This window comes from Engystomops pustulosus, chromosome 7 (genome assembly GCF_040894005.1).
Source record: "Engystomops pustulosus chromosome 7, aEngPut4.maternal, whole genome shotgun sequence".
NCBI lineage: Eukaryota > Metazoa > Chordata > Amphibia > Anura > Leptodactylidae > Engystomops > Engystomops pustulosus.
This window is the reverse complement of record NC_092417.1, coordinates 135919775-135943612: the sequence shown is the minus strand read 5'-3', so window position 1 is coordinate 135943612 and position 23838 is coordinate 135919775. Positions and strand designations below refer to the sequence as shown.

Genomic DNA, 23838 nt, shown 5'->3' with positions numbered 1-23838 from the left:
TGAACTTCATGCTGGGGTGATGGCCTGGGTGCCCACAGAAAGGGCTCCGAGTGCCGCCTCTGGCACTAGTGCCATAGGTTCGCCACCACAGGTATAGAGGCTAACTCAGTGATGAGACCCCCATGGATCATAAGAACGGGCCCCATTGTAGTACAGCCCTACCACAAGATAAAGGCACCCGTTTACGGCAAAAGGCGGGGCTTGGGGGAAAAATTCACATCTTCCCTTCCCTCTTTCAACTCCCCAAAGGTTTGGAGGTATGCCCCGTTCTTGGTGGTGCGGGGAGGAGCCACTATTCCCTGTCCTTATACATGAATATGAATGCGGGATTAGTGTGGGCTTCCAGAACTTTGCGCGTGACGCTCAGCGCGCATGGTTCTGTTATCGGGGCCCTGGAAACATGGCTGATGTGGGCTGTACCTAAGAGACGTCAACAAGAAACTACAACATGGCGGCGGCACCGGAAGCGACATTATCCTGCGCACTGCTGTTATCACACGCGTTTCCTGGAGCGCCGATGATGTGTTGACGTCATTAGCGCGACTGTAGAGGTAGCCATCTTGTAGGACGGAGCCGAGACGCTGCTATAAGTAAGTGGGTTGTACCGGTTCCTGGGATGTGTGGGTACTGGCGGTTCTTTGTTAGTCACGTTACACGTTAGTCCGGGCACTGCTATGGTTTCATCCCTGTTACACATGTCTGTGGCCGCCCATGACCTACCTGTATGTGTCCGGGAGCTGCCCCTCTGTGCTCGTGTTTGTTATGCTTCTATGACGTGAAGCTGCGATTTACATGATATGGCGGCTGTGTGGTTAGCAGCTCACGTCATAGAAATGCATGTTACCGCCTGGGGTATCTCGTCCGTGTTATACGGGGCAGCCGTGAGCCCTCCTCATATTTAGGTGCTGTAGAGTAGAGCAGTTACCTATAGCCATGGATGTGACTGCTCTAAAAGGGCTCCATGTTCTCTTATAAAGTGGATGAGAGATTTGTCACTGATCAGACCGGCCTTAGGCCTAGTTCACACCTGCTTTCTCACCTGTTATTATCTTCAGTCACTAGTATGGTCATAATGGAAGTTTAAGGGATCCGTTAAAATATACATATAATTCAGTGGACCTTTATTGGTTTCAGTGACCGGTTGCACTGCAAGTTCCACCCGAAATGGAAGCACTAACTGATGGCATGCAAACAGACGCAGGTGTAACTGCCATGAGCAATGTAGTATCAAAAATAATAAAATCGCTCGCCCACCTCCCTTTTTTGGTCATGCAGGTTTAGCTGCTACTAGGTGATGCACTATTTGCAGGCAGGTCTCTGCTGTAGCCAGTTACTGCAGGGATTTCAGTTACATGTGGCCTGTGTGGAGAACACAGCCTAGAACTGTGGCTGGCTGCAGCAATGACCTGTCCACAATGATACAAATAGCTGTGATATTTTATATAGTATAGGTTGTAGCAAATATATGTATTTGGGTTCATGAACAAAATTGTGCCCAGTCCGGATGATAAGGGCTAAAGATGGAAATGAACCCATGTAGTCTTCGATCAGGCCTCAAAAAGTCACAAATTATGAAATTTTCACATCTGGCCTCATACAAAAAAGCATAAAAAGTGATTTAAAAAAAGGAACAATTACCCCGACCAGAGGTCGCACCAACATTTTCCAGAAGGGTAATAATACTCCTCTCACAATTTTTGAGGAGTATTTTTAACCCAGGGGGAGTATGAAATTTTCACTAATAAATGTATAACTCCAAGGCGTATATATAGTGTTAAGAGACGTTTATTAATACAAGGAAAAAGTTACAGTTCCTGTTTTCTGTGCTTAAAAGGGTTTTCCCGCAAATTCAAGTTAGGCCCTATCCACAGATATTAACCCCTTAAGGACGCAGCCATTTTGTAACATAAGGCTCAGTCCGATTTTTTGGATTCTGACCTGCGTCGCTTTATATGGTTATAACTTTTGAACACTGTTACTTATCAAAACGATTCTGAGATTGTTTTTTCCCCACATGTTGTACTTCATTTTAGTGGTAAATTTTGGCTGATAAGTTTTGCGTTTACTTACAAAAAAAAAGCAAATATGATAAATTTTTTGAAAAATTTGCCATTTTCGAAATTCAAAATCATTGCGTTTTCAGGCAGATAGATTTACCACCTAAATAAGTTGCTGAATAACATTTCCCATTTGTCTACTTTACATTTTCATAATTTCTGAAATGTTTGGATAATTTATTTTGATGTCACGCGGCTTACAAATAGAATATCGCTTTTCCAGATTTTCAGAATTGACTATTTTGGGGATAAATACAGTTTTGAATGAAATTTTACATATTTAGCATCAAAACCCCCTATATAACCAACCCATTTTCAAATCTGCACCCCTCAAGCTATCAGAAACCGCTTTTACGAAGATTGTTAACCCCTTGAGATCTTCATAGTAATTGAATCAAAATGGAGGTGAAATTTAGAATGGTCAAATTGTTCCCTTATACGTTCATTTAGCCCTAAAATTTACACATTTCCAAAATATAAAAAGAGAAAACCCACCATACAATTTGTTCTACAATTTCTCCTGAGTACAAAGACCCCCCACATGTGGCCATTACTTGTGTTATGGGGGCACAGCGAGGCGCAGAAGGGAAGGAGCACCCTGCAGCTGCCAGGATTTTAGTTTCCTCATTGGCCCCTTTTGAAGGCTATAAAATTTTCGCTTTTTCGTTATTTGGGCCATGTGATGCCATTTTTTTTGCGCGATGAGATGCTTTTCCCATTGTTACCATTTTGGGGTTAGTATCACCTATTGTTGAAAATTTTGGAACTTTTTTTGAGGGCAGGAGTAGAAAAGCATCAATTCTGTACTGGATTTTTTACTCTTTTTTTTTTTTTTTTGGTGTTCACCGTATAGACTAATAATCATATTATCTTTATTCTATGGGTCGATACGATTACGGGGATACCAGACATGAATATATTTTCTTACGTTTTACTAAATTTGTCAAACAAAACCCTAATGTGGGGAAAAATCTATCATTTATGTATTGCCGTCTTCCAAGTGGCATAACATTGTTACTTTTTTGGCTACGGAGCTGGTTGATGGCTTATTTTTTGCGGGACATGTTCTACTTTACACCAGTATCATGTCGGAGTACACATGGTTTTTTTATCACATTTTATAGCATTTTTTGTGGGATTGAATAGCTAAAAATCATAATTTTTGGAAGGTTTATAGCAGTTTTTTTTTACGCGGTTTATCGTGGGGGTTCAATAATGATTTACTTGTATTCTACGGGTTGTTACGGACGCGGTGATACTATATATGTGGGGTTTTTGTTATGATTTAGACTTTTTTGGGGTTATATGTCTCTTTATATGTTATGGGGCTTATGGGCATTTTTATTGATTTATTACTTTATTTTTTATTGAATAACATTTTTTTTTTTACTTTTTCACTTTTTCCACCATGGGAAATGACCAAGCAATCATCTGATTGCTTGTTCATGATAATACTCTGCAATAATCATGTATTGCAGAGTATTATCAGTGTCAGCCTATGCACTTGCATAGGCTGGCACTATGCCAGTAAGATGACGTCACAGACGCCATCTTACTGGCAGTGCCTGCAGGCTGTGCTGGGGACCAGATCGGACCCCAGCACATCCATAGCAGCGATCGGTGCCCCCCGAAAACGGTTCGGGGGGGCCGATCGTGGGGGAAAGACACCCCAGAGACATGTTAGATGCCGCGGTCGTGCTGACCGCGGCATTTAACGGGTTACACACCCGCGATCGGAGCCGACTCCGACCGCGGGTGTTACACTGGGGTGCCGGCTATTAGTTACAGCCGGCACCCCGTGTTTCCCGATGCCGGTTCGGCTCTGATCCAGAGCCGAGCCGGCATAAGCGCCGTGGCGGATATATCCGCCACTGAGCGCTAAGTCACTGCGCTCCGTGGCGGATATATCCGCCACGGAGCGTGAAGGGGTTAAACAAGCAGTGCACAACATTTGCCTAATTACATTGCTGTCAAACATGCATCAACGCAATTTTATTGCATGCATTTTGTAAACGAAATGTTGACAGCAATGTAATTAGGCAAATCTCTTCTCAGCTGTTGTGATGTGTTTTAAAATGTATGTAATAACCTCACCCTTAGGCTATATTCACACTACCATATGGGGGACATATGTACAACCACAAGCGTACAGCTGTACATATGTCCCCAATAGATGGCAATGGCCACACAGAGCGATACCGCTCCGTACACAGGAAAATGACATGTCTTTTCCCATGTTATGGCCAGTACCCAATGCATTTCAATGGAGAGGGTGGGGTCACCCCTTCCTCCTCGCACCGAACGCATGCCTGCCCGGCTATAGCCTTTTTGTCTACAGAGCGGACTATGGCTGCCGGCAGCCCCCAGACCAGTCCAGGGTGGATGCTGCTGAATTTTTATTTAATTAATTTTCTGCGGTTTGGGAACATAACGCTTGGTAATATTTTTTTTTTTTTGGGGGGGGGGGGGTAGTAAATCAGCCTCTAAAAGCGTCTATGACGCATGTAGAGGCATTATCGCGACCTCTGACCCCGACATGATAACAAGAAAAAGTACAGCTTATACAGCAAAAAATAAACTATAAAAGAGCTCTGTAAAAAAAAAAAAAAAAAAAAACTATTTAAATAGGGTATCGCCGTACCCAAGAATATTATTATTGTATTATTTTTATGGTGTGGTGAACGGCCAGGAAAAAAAACATAAACCAGAATTAATGATTTTTTTTAACCACCACCAATAAAATCTGATTATTAGCTATTAAACCCCTCCTAAATGATTTACCTGAAAAGTAGATCTCATCCGCAAATAAATAATCCTCGTATGTCCAAATTACAAAAAATAAACATATTATTGACAATGCAGATCTGCTGCTAATAGTGCTCCTTCTCTTCTATGCCCGGCCGGGTGCTCATACAGCAGTTTATCAAAACATTTGAGGCATCCTCATTCTCGGGAGAATTTTGGCATCAAACTTTGTGGAGCTTTTCGTCATTTAATCCTTTGTGACAGTTTAATTTTTGGACAAAGTTAATGTATTGTCTAAAAAAAAAAATACAGTTTGTAACTTTTTGTATAAGTATAAGCCAAGGTACCTAATTATTTTAACACAAAAAATGAGAAAACCTATTGACTCGAGTATAAGCCAAGGGTGGGAAATACATTGGTTGCAGCCTCCAGCCACTATAAAGCTGGACAGCCCCCTGCCCCCAGTATATAGCCGGCCATCCCATGCTCCCTAGTATATAGTCAGTCCCTGCCCCCCTCCTCTCCCCAATATATAGCCTCCAGCCTTAGCAAAACAAAGATGATGTCCTTAACATCTTTGTTTGGAGGAACGTTTCTTTTCACCCAGCCCAGACCTTGTATCGCTTCTCTTGAACCAACACACTGCCAACTTTTCTAAGTAATTTATGAAAGTAGGGACCTGTATGCTCACTTCCTTCCAGTCTATGAAAAGCATTTCATTCCAATAAAAATCTACAAAGAAAATGTTTTGTCATTAAGGTGCTAAGTCTTGCAAATTAGATGCTACATTTGATGTAATTCCTCTCTTTACAGACATGGGTTCCTCTAAGAAACACAAGGAGAAGGACAGAGATCGGGATGCCTCGTATGGAGCTGGTGGAAGTGAAGATCGACACAGAGAGCATAAAAAGCACAAACATAAGGAGAGGGAACGGGAAAGACGAAAAAGATCCAGAGAAAGGGAGAAAACTCGGGACAGGGATGGCAGACCTAGGTCTAGTAAGGACACAGACTCCCGCAAAATTAAAAAGGAGAAAGTGGACCTGGATTATGAGCAAAGTGAGTGGTAACCACATCCCTGCTGACCAGTAACTGAATAATATGCTTACTATGTAAATGACACAGGATGAGAGGTAGATCCAGCGATAGCCACAATTCATTCCTGTATATCTTCCATTAGTACTGAAACTACTCATAGGGTATCTGTAAAGAATTCATGGGTTGCAAATTTGTGTTGTGTAGTATGTTTTTGATGCAGATCTACATGTGTTTTTCCCACCACTTTATTTTTTTTTTTAAACTTGATCGACCTCATTACAAACAAAAATCTGCAGCGCTATGTGGTTTTGATGCAAATTTGCACTGTCCCGTAAAGGAGTGACATTTTTGTTGTTTTATTTTCTGTAATGAGCAATAATTTATGTGTTGGAGTAGGGGGGGAGCGGTGTATAAAAAAAAAAAAAAAAAAAGGCTACATTAAGTTTTCCAAATCACATTCACTTTAATGCTACTGTATTCTGCTGCACTTTTTATGCAACAGTATACACACGTAAAATTGCTTATAATCCACAACTTGTGCAGATATCCTTAGGCATGGCTTTAAAAACAAGACTAAGGGAATATCAGTAGACCACTGTAACCAAGAGTGAGCACAAAATGTGTCACTTTTTTTTTTTTTTCAGCAGCAGTTGAGGGACAGTATAGGTAATCAATAAAGTACAATAAAGTAGTCCTGTGATACCACTTTAGAAGGAGCTGCCGAGAAAGCTTTGCAAAGTTGAATTAGTAGTTTGAGTGTTATAGTAGATGAACCACCACTTTTCAGATTTTATTAGTATACCCAGTAGAACCTGTGTCTTTAAAACAAAACCCTCTATAATTTAAACTTCTCCTGTTCTAAAAATGGACTGCCTCTTTTATATATAGTAGAGAAGATACTTTCTTTAATTTTTTTTTTTTTACATGCCAATTTTTCATGGATCCTCATTAACTGTAATCTATGTGCAATCTGTGAAAAAACGGTTCTGACTAGGACAGGCTCTGCATTTTAATGGATCAGTCCCATGGTCTCTTAAAATAACGGCCATGGGCACTGATCCATAAAAGGATATGACAATTAGTGCAAACTGTTTCTAAAAGCATTTCTTACTGTCATATCAGTGCATATGCCCGCGTCAACTATTTCCTGGATACCTACAAATCGCCTTTCCTCTTTTAACTCCTCTGGAACCTATTCTTATTATACTCAAATATTAAGATTTCTTGGGGAAAATTTGGGTTTTATTTTCCTTTTGGAAAGAGTTACTCCTCCTACCGTACCCTCATGTATATCCCGGACCGCTGTAAGCTTGGTCCGACGTTCACAGCGCTATGTACTGCAGTGTTTGCTTTCTTAATTGGAAGGTTGCGATAAAGCTAGCAGTTTAACAATGCTACATCTGGGGTAGCGCTTTTGTAAGCAGCTCCTAGTGGGCTTATACAGGGTGACAGGTACTCTTTAATATTAATCAAAATGCACTTACTCAAATGCACATTAATAGGTCCGATAATGAAACTAATTTTTATTTATGTATAGGCGCTGCTCCAAAGTCTGCAGGTGGGGATTCATCATTAAGCATTGAAGAAACAAAGTAAGTGTACAGTGGCTCTATTCTATGTATTTTAGAAGTCATTTGGACTGTTTTTGTTAATTTATGGGCACACCTCGGATGTGATGCATCCAGAATTTGGAGGTTGGTAAATGCTACTGCCAATAACTTTAAGTAATGGAGGGGGGGAGGAGTAATGAATAGAATGTGAACACCTTGTAGACTATTCATAATTTCTTTTCTTCCTCTAGTAAACTTCGTGCAAAGCTTGGATTAAAGCCTCTGGAGCTGAACACAACAAAAAATGGTATGCAAAATGTTTTCTTGCACTTCAGTAGTCGTATTTGTTATATCTACATTACCATATCCAACTTTTTAATTTTTTACATTGTAGAAAGCGGCACTAAGGAAGACCCAGTCGCCGCTGCGATTATTAACCCACTTATTCTACGGCAACAGCAGGAGCTCCGAGAAAAACTTGCAGCTGCTAAAGAGAAAAGAATGCTAAACCAGAAACTAGGGTAAGAGGGAGATCCAGATGTAGACTGAGAAATTGTGTTCCTTTGCATTAGTCATGAAACTTATTTTTAGAAAAGTGGCTGACTGGATGAGGCATTGATGTTAAAGAAAGCAAAAACTGTACAATATTCCTTATATCAAAGCAAAGTTTAATATAATAAACTCTTGCCATTCAGCTTAACTTTTTTTTTTTTTTTTTTACTTTCAGCAAAGTAAAATCCCTGGGGGACGATGAACTGTGGTTGGATGATACAGCTGCTTGGATCGAACGAAGCAGAAAGCTTCAAGCGGAGAAAGATAAAGCAGAAAAAAGGGTGAGCATTGTCAAGTTACCGAGTACCCTCAATGACCGAGTGGACATAATTACAACACATGGAAAAAAAACAGATGTTTTCCTGGGTATTTGTTTACCTTTTAAGGTGTTTTCCTGGAAAAGCTGCCTGATGTTTACTTGCCCTGCTCTGGCTCCTTCTTCTAATTTCTCTTTGGCTGTAGCTGTTGCCAGTATGTCACTCCATGGTGTAGAAGTATTGACATCCGGAGCGCTTCCACCTGCAACAGCTGGGGCCAGAACAGGGCACAGCAGAATAGTGTATTGAGGTTGAAAGCAGGGACTGTGGAAAAGGATGTTGGTTGGATCCCACAGACTCAACACAAATCAGTGGATGGGCATCTTGCAGAAATATAAACTAAACTGAGAGAAAACTTCTTTCGGTTTGGTTTATAATTATGATGTTTTATGAGTAGTGATGGCCCAATACACATATCCCTTCTTTTTTCGTTGTATTATCATATAGAAATATGATGCAAGGAGTCCCTGCTGGCTTGCCAAACAGCAGTACCTTTCCGGAAATCCTTGCACCTTTGTTTGCCATGTGGAGTTTGTCCCACACCTGACGCAGGGCATTGCATAGAATTGTGTGGTGGGAGGGGGTTAATCATGTATGTGTTAATGTATGATAAATTCCCTATCCAAGCCCCCCACCCCTTTGAGTTTAGTTCAACAGATTTTTGGGACCGTAAATCCTGCACAAACAAGCGCATATGTGTCACAAGACAACTGTCTGTTCACAACTGGCAATCACAAGGAAAAAAATTGCCATACTTATCTGTAGTCTTGTGAGGGGTTGAATTTTCACTTCTTTTTTTTTTTTAATAGGCAAAACTATTGGCAGAAATGGATGAAGAATTTGGTGTAACCAATCTTGTTGAGGAGGAATTTGGACAAAAGAAGGTTAGTTATTTCATCTCAATATCGTACAACTGCCTCTTTAAGTTTCTAAGATCTAAAATGTAGATGACTTTTTGTTTTCTGCTTCACAGGCTTACTCATCTCAAGATTTACAGGGTCTGACTGTAGAACACAACCTGGAATCTTTTACCGAAGGAAAGACTGTAATATTGACTCTGAAAGACAAAGGTAATTAGAGTGGTGAGCAAGTATGTAAATAGAATGTATAGTGTACTGCATTCACTATAAACTATGTTTTTGTCACCTACAACAGGGGTTCTCGATGAAGATGATGCCGATGTCTTGGTTAATGTAAATATGATAGACAAAGAAAAAGCTGAGAAAAATGTTGAGTTGAAGAAGAAAAGGCCGGATTACAAACCGTATGAGGAAGAGGAGTCAGTGGATGACATGGTTGTGGTGAGTGTGGATTTTTTTTTTTTTCCTTCAATTCAAGGACCTCTACCATTAAATTTCCTGATGGTAGATGTTTACTACTAACCTCCCTGTCTTGTCTCCCTTTGCAGTAATCTTTTAAAAAAGAGTTTTTAAAATATTCAAATGAACCTGAGTTGCTCTGGATAAGACACGGATGTGTCCTCTCCCGTTGCTGTCTCAACTGAATTGCTCTTTAAAGCCATTTTTACTGGACTTTTTCTAAGCTGCAACATGGGCTCCTGCTGGTGTCTGTGGGGATTACTTCTGTCCCAACTTTGTTGTTATCCACAAATGACACATCCCCAGGTCACTTACTGTCACTTTCATCATTTTAGCAGGGTGTTGGCATTATTCATCACAGATGCCCAGTTTAACATCACCATGCCTCTACTCATGATCCCCTAGACACCAGGACCTATCCCTCTAATGCCCCTTCTGCCACACCATATCTTAAACCTGCCCTGGCACACCTTGGAGCCCTTCCTTCTCCCCACAGTGTCTCATCTTTCCCATATTGTCCTCAGAGACAATGGGTCATTGACTATTTGTATTCTCATATCATCCTGGTGATCCAAATAGGGCTTTCAAAGTAACACTATTTTGCTAATTATGATTTCTATCTGTAATATCTCCCGTATTTGCACTGTTGATTATTTTATTGAGACGACCACAGCAAGTATTACAGGTATTCAGCAAGCTATCTAGAATTTGTAATTGTGTATATATATTTTTCATTTTAGTTCAGGCACAAGTCTGTACTTTCTAAATATGATGAAGAGATAGAGGGGGAAAAAAAGAAGTCATTCCGCTTGGAAAGTGGTGGTACAGCAGATGGATCCTGGGAAAAAGAACTTCAGAATATCCGTCAAAACCTGCACAACCAGGCACAATCCCTAGAACTTCCAGCGTTAAAAATTGCATCCGAGTACTATACATCAGAAGAAATGGTAAGTGTTGGATTTGCAGGTAATGCTTTGGTTTAGAGTCAATCGAAGATATATATCCTATATATTTGTTGGCATATTTATTGAATTGGAAATACTTCGTACAGGTCTATGAATCTGAACAAATTATTATAGAACGGTAGTTGATTTTCTCTTAATTTTCTCATAATAGGTGTCCTTTAAAAAAACCAAGAGGCGCGTGAAAAAGATACGTAAAAAAGAGAAGTCTACTCCAGGTGATGACCTGTTGCTTATGAAACCTGATACCCGGAAGAGTGATTTTGGTTCAAGGTAAAGAATCCACCTACTACTCTACACAAAAGTATGAAAATCGTAAAGCAAACAATGAACCTGTATTGTGGAGGTATTCTGTATTAAAGGGACATCAGCTGCTACCTCTCTAAATGCCCTGCTACCCTACTAAAAATATATTAAGTCTTTTCCTGAAAATTTGATTTGCGTAAAATAAATTAGCATGATGAGCAGAGAAGAGTCTTATCTCTTGAGAAGTTTCAGATGTTTATATTTGATTCTATTAACATGCTGCTGGTATTGTATTAAACAACAGCACCTAATTTTTCAAATAGCAAGAGATTTGTGGTTCTGTGAGAAGCTGTCGGAAAGTCAGAATATTCTAAGTTGCCCATGGCAACCAATCACTGCTCAGCTTCCTTTTTTACCAGTGCTCATGAATATTTTAAAGGGGAGATGTGATTGGTTGCCATGAGCAACTAAGAATATTCTGACTTTCAGACCGCTTGCTAAATCTGCCCCATTGTTGGAAATGTGTGCTGCAAAAAAATATCTGTCTTTATCTCTGAATCTGTATCTCACAGAACCAGAAGCCTGATGTGATATGAAAGATAAGATTCTTATCTGTAATTTGACAGCTCTAGGTACGTAGTGAAGCTTCCTACCAACCGCTAATCTTAGAAAAAGCATGACTCTCCTCAGCTGTTTCACACTTTTGTTTCTATAGATTAACGGATGCAATCTCACATAAATAGGGAATTCTAGAATGGACATTACATACCGTACTTGAGGCTGCTGGTAGTTTAATTGGGTAAAATGTTGTGACAGAGGTCCTTCTGACAACAGTCTTTCACCTATTCACAGACCTGGCGTTCCGTTAACTCACTGTTTTAATAAAACAGATGTCGGGTTAATTCCAATTTTGGAATGCAAGAGAGGTATAATAGAGGGTAGGGAGCATGCTTGACTGGACGAACAGGTGGTCAATTATTGGGCAATTTATCATCTATTCTGTGTGTGTTTAAATTGTTAATCTAAATATTTAAAATTGTTCATTAGGTATCTGTAAATAAAATGCTCGGCCAACTCTGGCCAGTGTACGATTTTTTTTCATTAGCTTGAATGTTTCCAAATATCTACAACGGCAGCAGGATTACACAGGCTTAACTCTTTGTTGTAGATCTCGTGGACGTGGCCGCAAGCGTGTAGATTCAGATGATGAAGGGCCAGAGGTGGAGTTAAAAGCAGTCGTGCCTCAGTCAGATGATTTGCGTGTGGAGAGGATGGACATCAGTGATGAAGGTAAGAACACTGCAGCTACTCCGGTACCGGTGCTTATTAGTTTTCCTGCTATTACTCACCATCTTCTTTTCTTGCTTGCACTTTTCTCCATAACTTATTCAACAGAAGAGGGTCCAGGTTCCCCAGTAGTTGTTGAGGAAGATGAACTGGAAACTGAGTTACACAAACAGCTTGAAAAGAGTAGACGACTGAAACAAATTCAGCAACAGAAAGATAGCAGTGAGAAGGTAAGCACACCAGTCTCCTTGGTCTAAGATGACCGGAACTGTGGATTAACAAAATGAATAACACAATATTGTTTAGATCACCTTGGCACACATAGAGAATTCTTCAGTGCCCATAAATACTGCAATTACCAATGAATTGCAGTGGGCATCCACCAAAGCTCTATTTAGATGGGGGGCAATAGATAGACACTTGTCCCTTAAGCAAGGGTTTTCAGTCCTTGCACAACCCATGGATTAGAAATTACTGTATTCTATAGGTAAAACATTGCCGAATTCTAAAACTCCTTTTGTCCCCTCACCACCATGTTTTTTTGTTTCCTCAAAAGATTGCTTCAATGGTAAAAAAGCTTACCTCTCAAAAAAGCCAAGATGACGAAGACGATGATGATAAGAAAGGGTCCATTGTATTTAATGCAACCTCAGAATTTTGCAGAACTCTTGGGGAGATTCCCACCTATGGTTTAGCAGGGAACAGGGAAGACCAAGAGGATTTAATGGTAAGTGATGGATTTCCTAGGACGTTGGTAGATGGTTCTTGCATTTTACACCACCAACAACTTGAGGAGTCCTAATCTATTCACCAGTTAAGCATTTTTTTAAAAAATATGTTAAAATGCAAGTTCATTTTCATTGTGATCTTGTGCAGGATTTTGAGAAGGATAAGGAGGAGTCAGAGAATGAGAACGGCGACTCTGAAGGTGAAGAAAACATTGGTTGGAGTATGGTTAACCTTGATGAGGAGAAAAACCAACAAGATGTAAGTGAGGGAACTCGACACATGGAGTTGTTGTCTTTTCACTCATCTAATGTTTTTTGGATGGTAACATGGTAGAAGCAGATTGTAAATATTTTCTTTTCAACTGCTGCAGTTTAATTTTACAATTGTAAATCACAAGCATAGTATTTTACTTAATAACTTTGTGTTAACAGTATTCTGCATCTTCAACCACTATCTTGGATGAGGAGCCCATTGTGAACAGGGGCCTGGCTGCTGCTTTACACCTCTGCCAGAACAAAGGTAATGCTTAAAAGATGTAAAAGATACATGAGTCATGGCTGGTTATGCTTCATTCTTCTAAAACAGACTAGAAAATAATATCTGGGATATGATTTGTCCCTGTGAGTAATTTATGTCTTTTATTTAATTTTTTACGTTGACCGCTCTATTGGCATGCGAGTGGACTTTCACCCCTTAAAGGGGTATTCCAGGAATCGGCATAATTCATATACAAATTGACACTCAAAATATTTTCTAATGTGTAATTAGTTGTTATTTAAAATTTTGCTTCCGTTAGCAGAAAAATGCTGATGACATACACTGAAGAATTAACACCTTGCCAACCGAGGACGAACTATATCGTCCTCGCGCGGCAAGGGGTGTATAGAGAGAGCTCACGAGCTGAGCTCTCTCCATACACAGCAGATAACGGCTGTATAAAACAGCCAACATCCGCCTGTCATTGCCGCAGTCGGTGCTGGCACCGATTGCGGCAGTTAACCTGTTAAGTGCCGCGGTCTAACCCGACCGCGGCACCTAACTTACCTTTACATGGGCGCCGCCATTTGGATGCCTGATCGCCGCCCCCTGGAACGTCATCTGAGGGCGGCAATCAGTTGCTATGGCAGCCTAGAGTCTCATTGAGACTCGTAGGCTTGCCAGGTGCAATGATTTCTAATAGCCACCAGAGGGCAGGCTATTAAAAATCATTGTAAAATAGCTATATACTGCAATACAGTAGTATTGCAGTATATACTATTAGCAATCGGACCCTGCAGGGTTAAATTACCCTGGAGGATCTAAAAGAATGGCAAAATTTTTTTTTTTTAAATATGAAAAAATAGTTAAAGTAAAAGTTTAAATCACCCCACTTTCCCTAGAACTGATATAAATATAAATAAACAGTAAAAATCATAAACATTAGGTATCATCGCGTCCCAAAATGTCCGATCTATCAAAATATATAAGCGATTTTTCCCAGCGTTTAACCCCGTAACGGAAATTGGCGGCCAAAGTCGAAAATGCCACCTTTTTGCCATTTTGAGAAAATAAAAAATTCTATAAAAAGTGATCAAAAGCCCATACAGTCCTAACAATGAAAGCATTAAAAACTTCATCAAAAGTCGCAAAAAATGACACCACCCACAGCTCCGTACACTGAAGTATGAAAAAGTTATTGGTGCCAGAACATGGGTAAAACAGAAGGTTTTAATTTTTTTAATTGTGTGAAAACATTATAAAGCCTGTACAAATTTGGTATCCTCGTGATCGTACCGAACCAAAGAATAAAATAGACATGTGATTTGGGGCGCTCAGTGAAAAATGTAAAAGTCCACAAGAAAACAGCGCAAATGCGTTTTTTCATCATTTTCACTGCAATTTTTTTCCCGCTTCCCATTATACGTTATGTAATAATAAATACCATCACTATGAAGTTCAATTTGTTACGCAGAAAACAAGCCCAAACAGAGCTCTTTACATGGAAAAATAAAAAAGTTACAGATTTTTGAAGGTAGGGAGTGAAAAAATAAAATGCAAAAACGAAAAAGGGCCACGTCCCTAAGGGGGTTAAAATGCTACTGGCCCTTTAATCAGTCCGTTATTTCCTCCGCGCGGTCCGTTGCAGGACAGAAGATGGTTGCTGGTCACATGTCCACATCACATGTCCTGTACCTGCCTGGGTAGGTCATGTGATCACCACTACGTTGGGCTGTAGTCGGTTGGTTGCAGTGCATCCAGTATGGCCGGTGTTGTGGTGATGACAGTAACACATCACTACTATGGTGACAGAGCAAGAAAGTCTGTTATATCATCACTGAGAGCAGAGCATAAGAGGGAGGAGGAGTTACTGAGAACTAAAGGATCTTGGGACTTGTAGTTTTAAGTGGCAGCCATCTTAGTGATAACTCCACCTACTTTAGAGAGGCTGTAAATCATAAAATCAAATTATTTAAGCTCCATTTTGTGACTAATGACATTGAGTTTTGTTGTATTCATTTATTTAGATCATCATGGGTTTTTGTGTCAGACGTTCATATTCCCGGAATACCCCTTTAATTGTACGTCACATGCCGGGTGCGGGTGCATGGAGAGGGCTCAAGGGCTGAGCCCTCTCCATAGCCGGTAAGTCTTTTCTGCATATTGCAGCAAAGGCTTACCGATGACACCCGTGAAGACCCGAGGCTGTCTCGTTTTAACCCTTTCATTACAGTGTGCGATCAGCACATTGTAATGAATGAGGAAGAAAATCACTGTACTGTATATACTGTAGTATGGCAGTATATGATAGGATTGATCAGACAACCTAGGGTTAAAGTACCCTAGGGATTCTGAAAGATGGTGAAAATAAAATCAAAAAAAATTATAATTAAAAAACCTAAAAATTCACCCCCCTTTCCCTAGAACTGATCTAAATATAAATACAGTAAAAATCATAAACACATTAGGTATCCTGTGTCTGAAAATGCCCTATAAAAATATAATAACTGTTTTTCACTGCGTTTAACCCCGTAACTGAAAATAGCGGCCAAAGTTGAAAATGACACTTTTTTTGACATTTTTTAAAAATGTGAAAAATTCATTAAAAAGTGATTAAAAAATGGTAGCGTTAAAATCAAGAGTCGCAAAACATTACATTTTTGTACAGTAAAATCCAAGCCCACTAGAAAACGCAAGTGCGGTTTTTCAGCAATTTTACTGCATTTTGAATATTTTTCCTGCTTCCCAGTACATGGCATGGAATATTCAATAGCATCACTTTGAAGTGCAATTTGTTACGCAGAAAACAAGCCCTTGCACAGCTTTGTACATGGAAAAATAAAAGTTAAAGATTTTTGAAGGTGGGGAGTGAAAAATAAAAACACAAAAAAGAAAAAGGGCTGCTGCGGGAAGGGGTTAAACACCAATGACACAGAAGCTTTAGAGTGATTGCATAGTCATTTTATCCTTTTTTTTTTTTTCCTCTCTTCTGACAGGCTTACTGGAAACCACAGTACAAAAGATAGCACGTGTGAAAACCTACAATAAGTCCCTTCCTTCAGCCGTTTACTGCATAGAAGATAAAATGTAAGTATTGGGTTCAGCATGGAATGACAGTGGATGCATACATGGAGCAGCACCTCTGCCCAGCCTTTTCTTCTCTCTCAGAGATGCTATTGCTCTGTTCTTTTCTGCTCCGTTATACATTTGCCTAACATGGAAAGCAGTAGTAAGTGACTTTGGCCCTTAACTTCATAGCATGACCTGTTTTTATTTTATTACGTGTGGGTGTACTTGTAAGGACATCTTTTCTTACACACTGAAGATTTCCTCTTACACTGGAGAAGTAATTTGTATGAGTGACATTGTCATAGTTGGGGCTGGTGGGACCCAGCAGTTGTAGTCTAGTACCGGCACCTTATGATTTAGAGCCGATGTTGTCTCTTTTCTCCATTTAAAAAAAATAATCTTTTTTTATATGGCGCCATCGTATTCCATAGTGACTCAATGAGTATTGCTGTGAGTGTTTGTAGATTGTAGTGTTGAATACTGTTTCTGTCTTCTCTTTGGGTTACCCTGAGACTTCTCGGTGCGGTGGTGGGAGGAGGGGGTACTTACTCTAGGAATCTTTTTTTAGGATCTGTATGCTGGCAGGCTTTAACCCCTTAAGGAAGCAGGGTTTTTAACCCTAGATGGACAGATCGCTCCTACCATATACTGCAATACTACTGTATTGCAATATATGGCACTTTTGCAGCTCATTCATTACAATGAGCCACTGGCTCATTGTAACGAATCTGCAGAAGACAGGAAGACCCGAGGCTACCATGGCAACCGATCGCCGCCCCCCGATGACGTTCAGGGAAGCGACGATCGTAATAAAGATGGCGGCGCCCACACGTGGCCGTCTTTTAAATGCCGCCGGCGACAATGAAAGGGTTAATAGCCACGATCGGTGCAAGCACCGACCGCGATTATTAGCGGTGGGGGTTTGCTGCAATATGCAACAACCCCCACCTTTGTATGAAGAGGACTCAGCCCGTGAGCCCTCCTCATACATTGCCTGCACCTCTGCGCCGTAGAGCTACGGCGCAGAGCGTTAAGGGGTTAAACAGGTTTTCCAGGAATCTGGAAAACCCCTATGAGGCCGTGGAGCAGAAGAAAAAAAAAAGTATAATCACAGGTAACACTTTGGCCCATGAGTGGCCTCCTCGGACCATGGGATGTCACTTCCATTTGCCAGGATGTCTCTCAATATTTTGTACTGGAGTGGAATAAGTACAGGCAGTCCACGGGCTACATGCAAGATAGGTTCTGTAGGTTTGTTCTTAAGTTGACTTTGTATGTAAGTCGGAACTGTATACTTTGGGTTGGGTTGTCATAAGATCCAGGATTAGCAATAAAGCTTCATTGTAGACACCTGTGATAACTGTTATAGCTGTTTATTGTAGTCTAGGGCTAAAGTACAGTAAATAGTAAGTACCAACAGCCAGAGGGCCCTTGTCTGTAAGTCGGGTGTACTTAAGTAGGGACCACCTGCATACAATATTTTTTTTTTTTTTTTTGGTGATTTGACCACTCATGCATATCTTTTGCAACCACTGAACAACAGGGCAATAGATGACAAATACAGCAGACGAGAAGAGTACAGAGGGTTCACACAGGACTTTAAGGAAAAGGATGGCTACAAACCAGATGTCAAAATTGAGTATGTGGATGAAACGGGGAGAAAACTTTGTCCAAAAGAGGTGAGCTGTGTCCAGTCTTGAGTAATATTCTCCTGGTGACTGTGGGGTTAATAAAAATTTTATTTTTTATTTTTTGTCATCTTTTAACACAGGCTTTTAGACAACTGTCTCATCGGTTTCATGGTAAAGGGTCTGGCAAAATGAAGACAGAGAGACGCATGAAGAAACTGGATGAGGAAGCAGTAAGTTTGTAGTAACTGAGTCAAAAGTTGTATTTAAAGTGGTATTCCAGAAATAAGCATATTTCATATTCAAACGGGTCATTAAAATATAAGCTAATGTGCAATTCTGTACAATTTTGTTCCGCTTAGCAGAAAAACGTTGTGGAAATACAATGTACTGAAGAATTAAAATGCTACTGGCCCTTTAATCAGTCCATTGACTGATTGGCAATCTTGAAGATGACTTGACCTACTTTAAAAAGCCCATAAAATTTTGTGAATCATAAAAGTATTTTGGTTCACGTTAATGACCGAGCTTTCGGACCAAGCCCATCCATTACTGACGCTTGTTTGGGTTTTGGGAGTGTTAATGTTTTTGGGGTACCTGCTTTTTGGTGAATGGACATCATTTTATCTGCATAACTGTTGATTATTCATACACTAAAACTAAAATAATCTAAGGTACCGTCTCATTTTCAGGTATCATATAAAAACAAAAATGGATGTTCTGTCAAACAGAACCCAATACTTAGAGTCCATTTGACCCACAACTGACTGGATTTGTAGTGTCTGTCTGAAAAGAGTGTAGGTCATTGGTGGGGTTGTGATTTAGGTTTCCCCAATCACCCTGCTAGTGTTTTTATGTATTGGTCTTTTAGTTGTTATATAGCTCTCCAATCTCTACTACCTTTGTGTTATTTATAGGAATCAAGAGGTGAAACATTAAAGTATCTTGTTCTAGTTAGTATGGCCCTGATCTGCATCACGATCGGACACACTGGCTGGCTATAAGATTATCCTCCTAGCTGTATCTGAGGATGCTGTCGGTCTAGTTCTTTCTGAAACTACAAAAAGAAATAGACAAGATTTTTACGGCCACTTGATGTTTTGCTAAACTAGTTGGCATCCTCGGGGAGCCAAACAGAACTTGCTACAGGCTTGAGCTGTGCTGTCCTTGTCTTATAGAAATGATTGGAGCATAGTGAACCTTCCCCCATTTATACAATGTTAAGACAAAGCAAATTAGATGTGTCCCCCACACACACTTCAGCATACTTTACTGACCTTATCTATGCAGAAGATGATGCCGGAACCAGCCACCGGCCAGGTGCTAAGTACTGTATGAGTGGGCATAGGCTGTGCTGCTTGTATTTTAATTTAATATTTATTTCACATTTTCTTTTAGCTGTTAAAGAAAATGAGTTCAAGTGACACTCCTCTAGGTACAGTAGCCCTTCTGCAGGAAAAACAAAAAGCCCAGAAGACGCCATACATCGTGCTCAGTGGTAGTGGGAAGAGTATGACAGCGTAAGTAACACAATAGAAAACCTGTATATTAGGGTATTTTGTTATGCCAAGACTGCGTTTCTGTGCTTACAATTGCCTATACAGATAGATTTGTTTTGGGCTTATTTCTATGAAACAGATTGTCCCAATCATACAATGATCTGCTCAGTTTATAGAAAACATCCCACAAAAAGCCTACTTAGGGCAAGTTCACACCGTTGTTATTTTATTATTTATGTGTATTACTAGTAATGTTAGATCGCACAGAACAAGTGATATATTTACATCCCTAGTTTATCTCTGTAGTCTCCCCTGTTTTCGGCTCACAATGACTAATGCCAAAAACCTATGAAATGGCCCCAATCTGTGACCTCTCATATGTGACTCAGAACCAGTATGTACAGACCAGTTCTTCTCTAACATTTCAGTTTACTTTTAGAAAAGCTAATTTTTTTGTGTGTGTACTATAGAATCCTCTAGTGGCGCCACAGACAGCTAAAATCTTACTAGTTAACTATGCAGAGGATATTTAGCCCTGTGCTTTGTTTAGATGGTTAGAAAAGGTATATTAAAGTGGTTTTCCACTTTAATATAGTGGTTTATAACTTTATTTTTTTTAATGTATAATGTCTAAAAGTTAAAAATAACTCCTACTTATCTCTGCGTCTGCTGCAGGTTTCCTGTGTCGGCACTAGTCACTGCCGGCTTCTGTTTGTATACAGAGGATGGCTGCAACGCATGTATTCAGCTTCTGTTTAAATGCAGAGGGTCGTGGTGATGCGTGTATTCATCTGCGCTCCTGCTACTACACCGAAACGCATGCAGGAACGTGGCTGAATACAAACCAAAGCAGCCACTGGCGACTGGGGGCAGAAGTACATAGGAGTTTCTTTTTAGACCTCCTTCCCTCCCCCGACATATATATTCCTGGACAACCCCAAGAAAATAACAGAACTTAAATCGACAAATCATTTTTGATCTAAAATGTAATTATTTCCCTAGGGTGGACATTTATTTCAGGCTGGTTGTCCAAGAGCAAGTTCGGCCTAAGAAACTTTCTCTGTGCACTTGCAGGATTTCCCAGTCAGAAATACCAAACCACATGGAGCATGTTTGTCTGAGTGAACTTGCTTTTGGAGAACCTGTCAAAAGGGAATTCTACTCAATGTTTTCCATCATTATATTTAAACCAAAACCCGGACTGAGCCCAAGATAAGTCTCAAGAGTCCATTCCTAATTTTGGCAAAAGCACTTTTGCAAAATACTGATCAGAATACTGCCAGGAGAACTTGCCAAAACTTGTTACCCAGCTTTTCAACAAACCTTAGTGAATCTAAACTTTCTGGATCTTGTTTTTGAATGTGAAATTGAGAGCATTTATTCATATATTTTACTTGTTTTTCTTGCTTTTAGGAACACCCTTATAAAATGAGTGGTAATAAATTACTGAAATTTCACCAAAGGAAAAGCAGATTGACAGAAGAATATCATCAACTTTTGTACACAATGTATACATACATATATTGTGATCATGCTAGACTGACTGGTTGGACATCATTAATAGGAGTGTGCTGCCATACAGTCATTACTGCTTGGGTATTTGGTGGGATTTATTTTAAGTAGATTCTGTAAGATTGGAGTGTGCTGGAATCCAGACATGCTTCAATTGTCTTGAAAAACTTCATCAGCCGGTCGTCTGTATATCCTCTAATAAAGATCTTTTAATATGAAACCTTTTTAAAGTTTGTATGCTATTGTAGCTTTCATACAGGACAATACCATATGCAGAAGGAAGCGTCTATAGCAATGGCTGAAGTCACAATAAAGGAGACATGCTGTGCTATGATTATTTTTCAGACTGGATTTACATCGGGTTATGTACTGCACTGCAGTTGTGGACATCCTGCAGCTGTTAAAAATCAACTGTATAAAAACTTTTACCTAACTCTGCACTAAGGAAAAATAAGAAATAATCTAATTTACTCTAATTAGCTATCTGCAGGTGTTTAGCTGCTAGAAGAGGCTTTACCTTGCCCCCTGGCTGCTTTTCATTTGCCATGCTTTCTGGTAACTATGGGAAACCATATATGATGAGAGGAGGCTTCTTGAGAGGTGCAGTAGTAGAGTAGTGCAAAAAAAAAAAAAAAGAGAGGACTAATCACATTCTACAGGTAGACCAATTACAAACATGCTGTCCTGATTCATATGAACGCCTTAAGCTGATGTCACAACCAGGAAGTTACGCCTACTTCACTATGATTTATAAGAAGGAATGATATAAAGCCTGGTATATCTATCAGGATAAGATGAAACCATCAGGTATTGTTGTCAAAGACTCTCTCAAGCTGTGCTGTGCTTAAACTATTTTTTGTCAGTACATTTATGCTTTCAAATATTAGTAGATATCACTTAAGTGTAATCAGGTTATTATTCTGCAAATTTACATGTGAAAGTTTAAAGAGAGCACCTATGTATTTCCTCATTGTGGATAGCTTTCAGAACACTTCATTTCAGACTTGCGTTATATTCATGACGTATGACCAGTGACGACATCACACGCCCTTTAGCCTTCTAAGAATAGCAAACTGTACACCATGTATGTGATTACATGAAATCACAGCAGCATCCATGGAGGATGAGGAGTAGAAGTCCATGGAGGCCACTGTGACTTCATCCGTTCAGATACATGCAAGGGGTACAGTTTGCTATTATTAAGAGGCTAAAGTACCTGAGATTGTCACTCTGGTCACATGACATGAATGGTGACCAATAAGGAGGCATAAGGCATGGGGAGGAGTAGATGGGAGGGGCTGGCCAAGCAGGACATTGGCATTGGCATACAACAAATATTCTGTAGAGCACAAAATAAACCTGCACTAGACCCTGGTGTAGGGTAATAAACAGTGAAATCCGTGCTGGTGCAAGCATAATTCTGGTTGGTTGCTACCATTATGGTAGCTTACTGCAAGCTGTACACCTACACTGAGCATAGAAAGATCTGCAAGTCCTCTGGATGACACAATAATGGAGAAGAGTAAACAAATCAGGCGATACCTTTTTTTAGACCGAGTATATTTGATGGTGAGTTTTCAGGAATACTAGTTCTCTTCGTTTGACATATTATCATGTCAGACGAAAAGAACTAGTGTTCTCAAAAGTTCACCATCAAATATACTCAAAACGGTATCGCCTGATTTCTTCACTCTTCTTCTGCTCTCCAAGGCTAACATGGTACAAATCTACACTACTAACAATAATGGAGAGCAGAGTCTGTAGGGATGTGTAGCGCTTGATGAGACTCTCCCGGGCCTGTATTGTTTCCTAATATCCTATGGGATGTTTTACACAACTTAATTATTAGTTCCATTGAAGGGCGAGTCCAGCCTGTATTTAACCCTTTCATTGTGTACTATCAGCTTCTTCAATTTGCTTCCACGGGTGACAGAAGAAAACCAATAGTGTGTACAGCAGTGTGACCCATTCTCTGCTGGAGAATTTATGTATTTTATGTCCTCTCTCGCACAAAGGCTATTATGCAAACATTAAACTCATGGCCTTGGTCTACCAAAGGAAGGCTCAAAAATAGACAAAAGCAGCTCACCTGCTCTTGAATGGCAAATGCATGGACAGTGCACGGACCCAGCGAGGCACGTGTAGATAGTCGTAGAAATTAAAATCCAGCTCAAAGTCCTTACAATGTGGCAAATTTTATTAACAATGAAGCTGGTTTTAGCATTTTGAGGATATTGAGCTGGATTTTCATTCCTATGACTATCTACCAAAGTAAAGGTTTCCACGTTTTTAGTGTGTGTGCGCATCAGAAGGTTTCCCAAGTTACAAATGGAAGATCGGTAATGCACACCCTCAGCCACTAGATGCTTGAGAGGGAACATCTGCTGTACAGTTCATAAACATGCAGCCTTTGTTATTGGGGGCATCAAACTATGGTGTACATAGCACCCTGGATACTTGCATCTTGATGCATCAGCGCTCTGAATAAAGATATATTTCATACAATATATAATGTGAAAGGAAGATGACCACTGTATGCAAACGGGCCTGAAGGGCCCCTCAGGCTAATTTGCACACAGTCGGTCGTCCTGGTGGTAGATGCTTTTTAATCTACAAGCACACTCAGGTAATGTATAAAATTCATTCTCTATTGTGGAATATTGCCCATTGACCTATAAAAAAAAAAAAAAAAGTTCAATTGTGTCAAGTTTAGATGAAGCAGGGGGAGTTTCCTTTTAGAAGCACCTGTCTTTGGTTGCATAGTAAATAGAAAGAGATAAGATTTCACATTAAAGATAATCTCATTCTTCTGACTTCATGCGGATTGTTGTTCTGTGTGATATAGAACCAG

General features: G+C 40.0%; 1 protein-coding gene across 1 annotated transcript; it reads left to right on the top strand.

The window, feature by feature from the left end:
• The first annotated feature begins 431 nt into the window (after positions 1 to 431).
• Positions 432 to 21207, top strand: SART1 (spliceosome associated factor 1, recruiter of U4/U6.U5 tri-snRNP). The gene is made up of 21 exons (XM_072117900.1): positions 432 to 590; positions 5616 to 5861; positions 7378 to 7432; positions 7642 to 7697; positions 7785 to 7911; positions 8118 to 8223; positions 9069 to 9143; positions 9233 to 9329; positions 9415 to 9560; positions 10319 to 10525; positions 10695 to 10813; positions 11955 to 12076; positions 12182 to 12303; positions 12630 to 12800; positions 12950 to 13060; positions 13234 to 13321; positions 16276 to 16366; positions 17892 to 18027; positions 18120 to 18209; positions 19375 to 19496; positions 20889 to 21207. Exons 2-21 carry the CDS (start codon positions 5618 to 5620, stop codon positions 20905 to 20907), a joined length of 2304 nt encoding a protein of 767 aa, XP_071974001.1. The 5' UTR covers positions 432 to 590; positions 5616 to 5617; the 3' UTR covers positions 20908 to 21207.
• Positions 21208 to 23838: the final 2631 nt, after the last annotated feature.

Bases quoted from the DNA above. Each gene is read 5' to 3' on its own strand.
- SART1 (XM_072117900.1), top strand. From the start codon at position 5,618: ATGGGTTCCTCTAAGAAACACAAGGAGAAGGACAGAGATCGGGATGCC. The intron at 7,433-7,641 runs GTAAGTGTACAG...TTCTTCCTCTAG, and splicing joins TTAAGCATTGAAGAAACAAA to TAAACTTCGTGCAAAGCTTG. The intron at 13,061-13,233 runs GTAAGTGAGGGA...TTGTGTTAACAG, and splicing joins AGGAGAAAAACCAACAAGAT to TATTCTGCATCTTCAACCAC.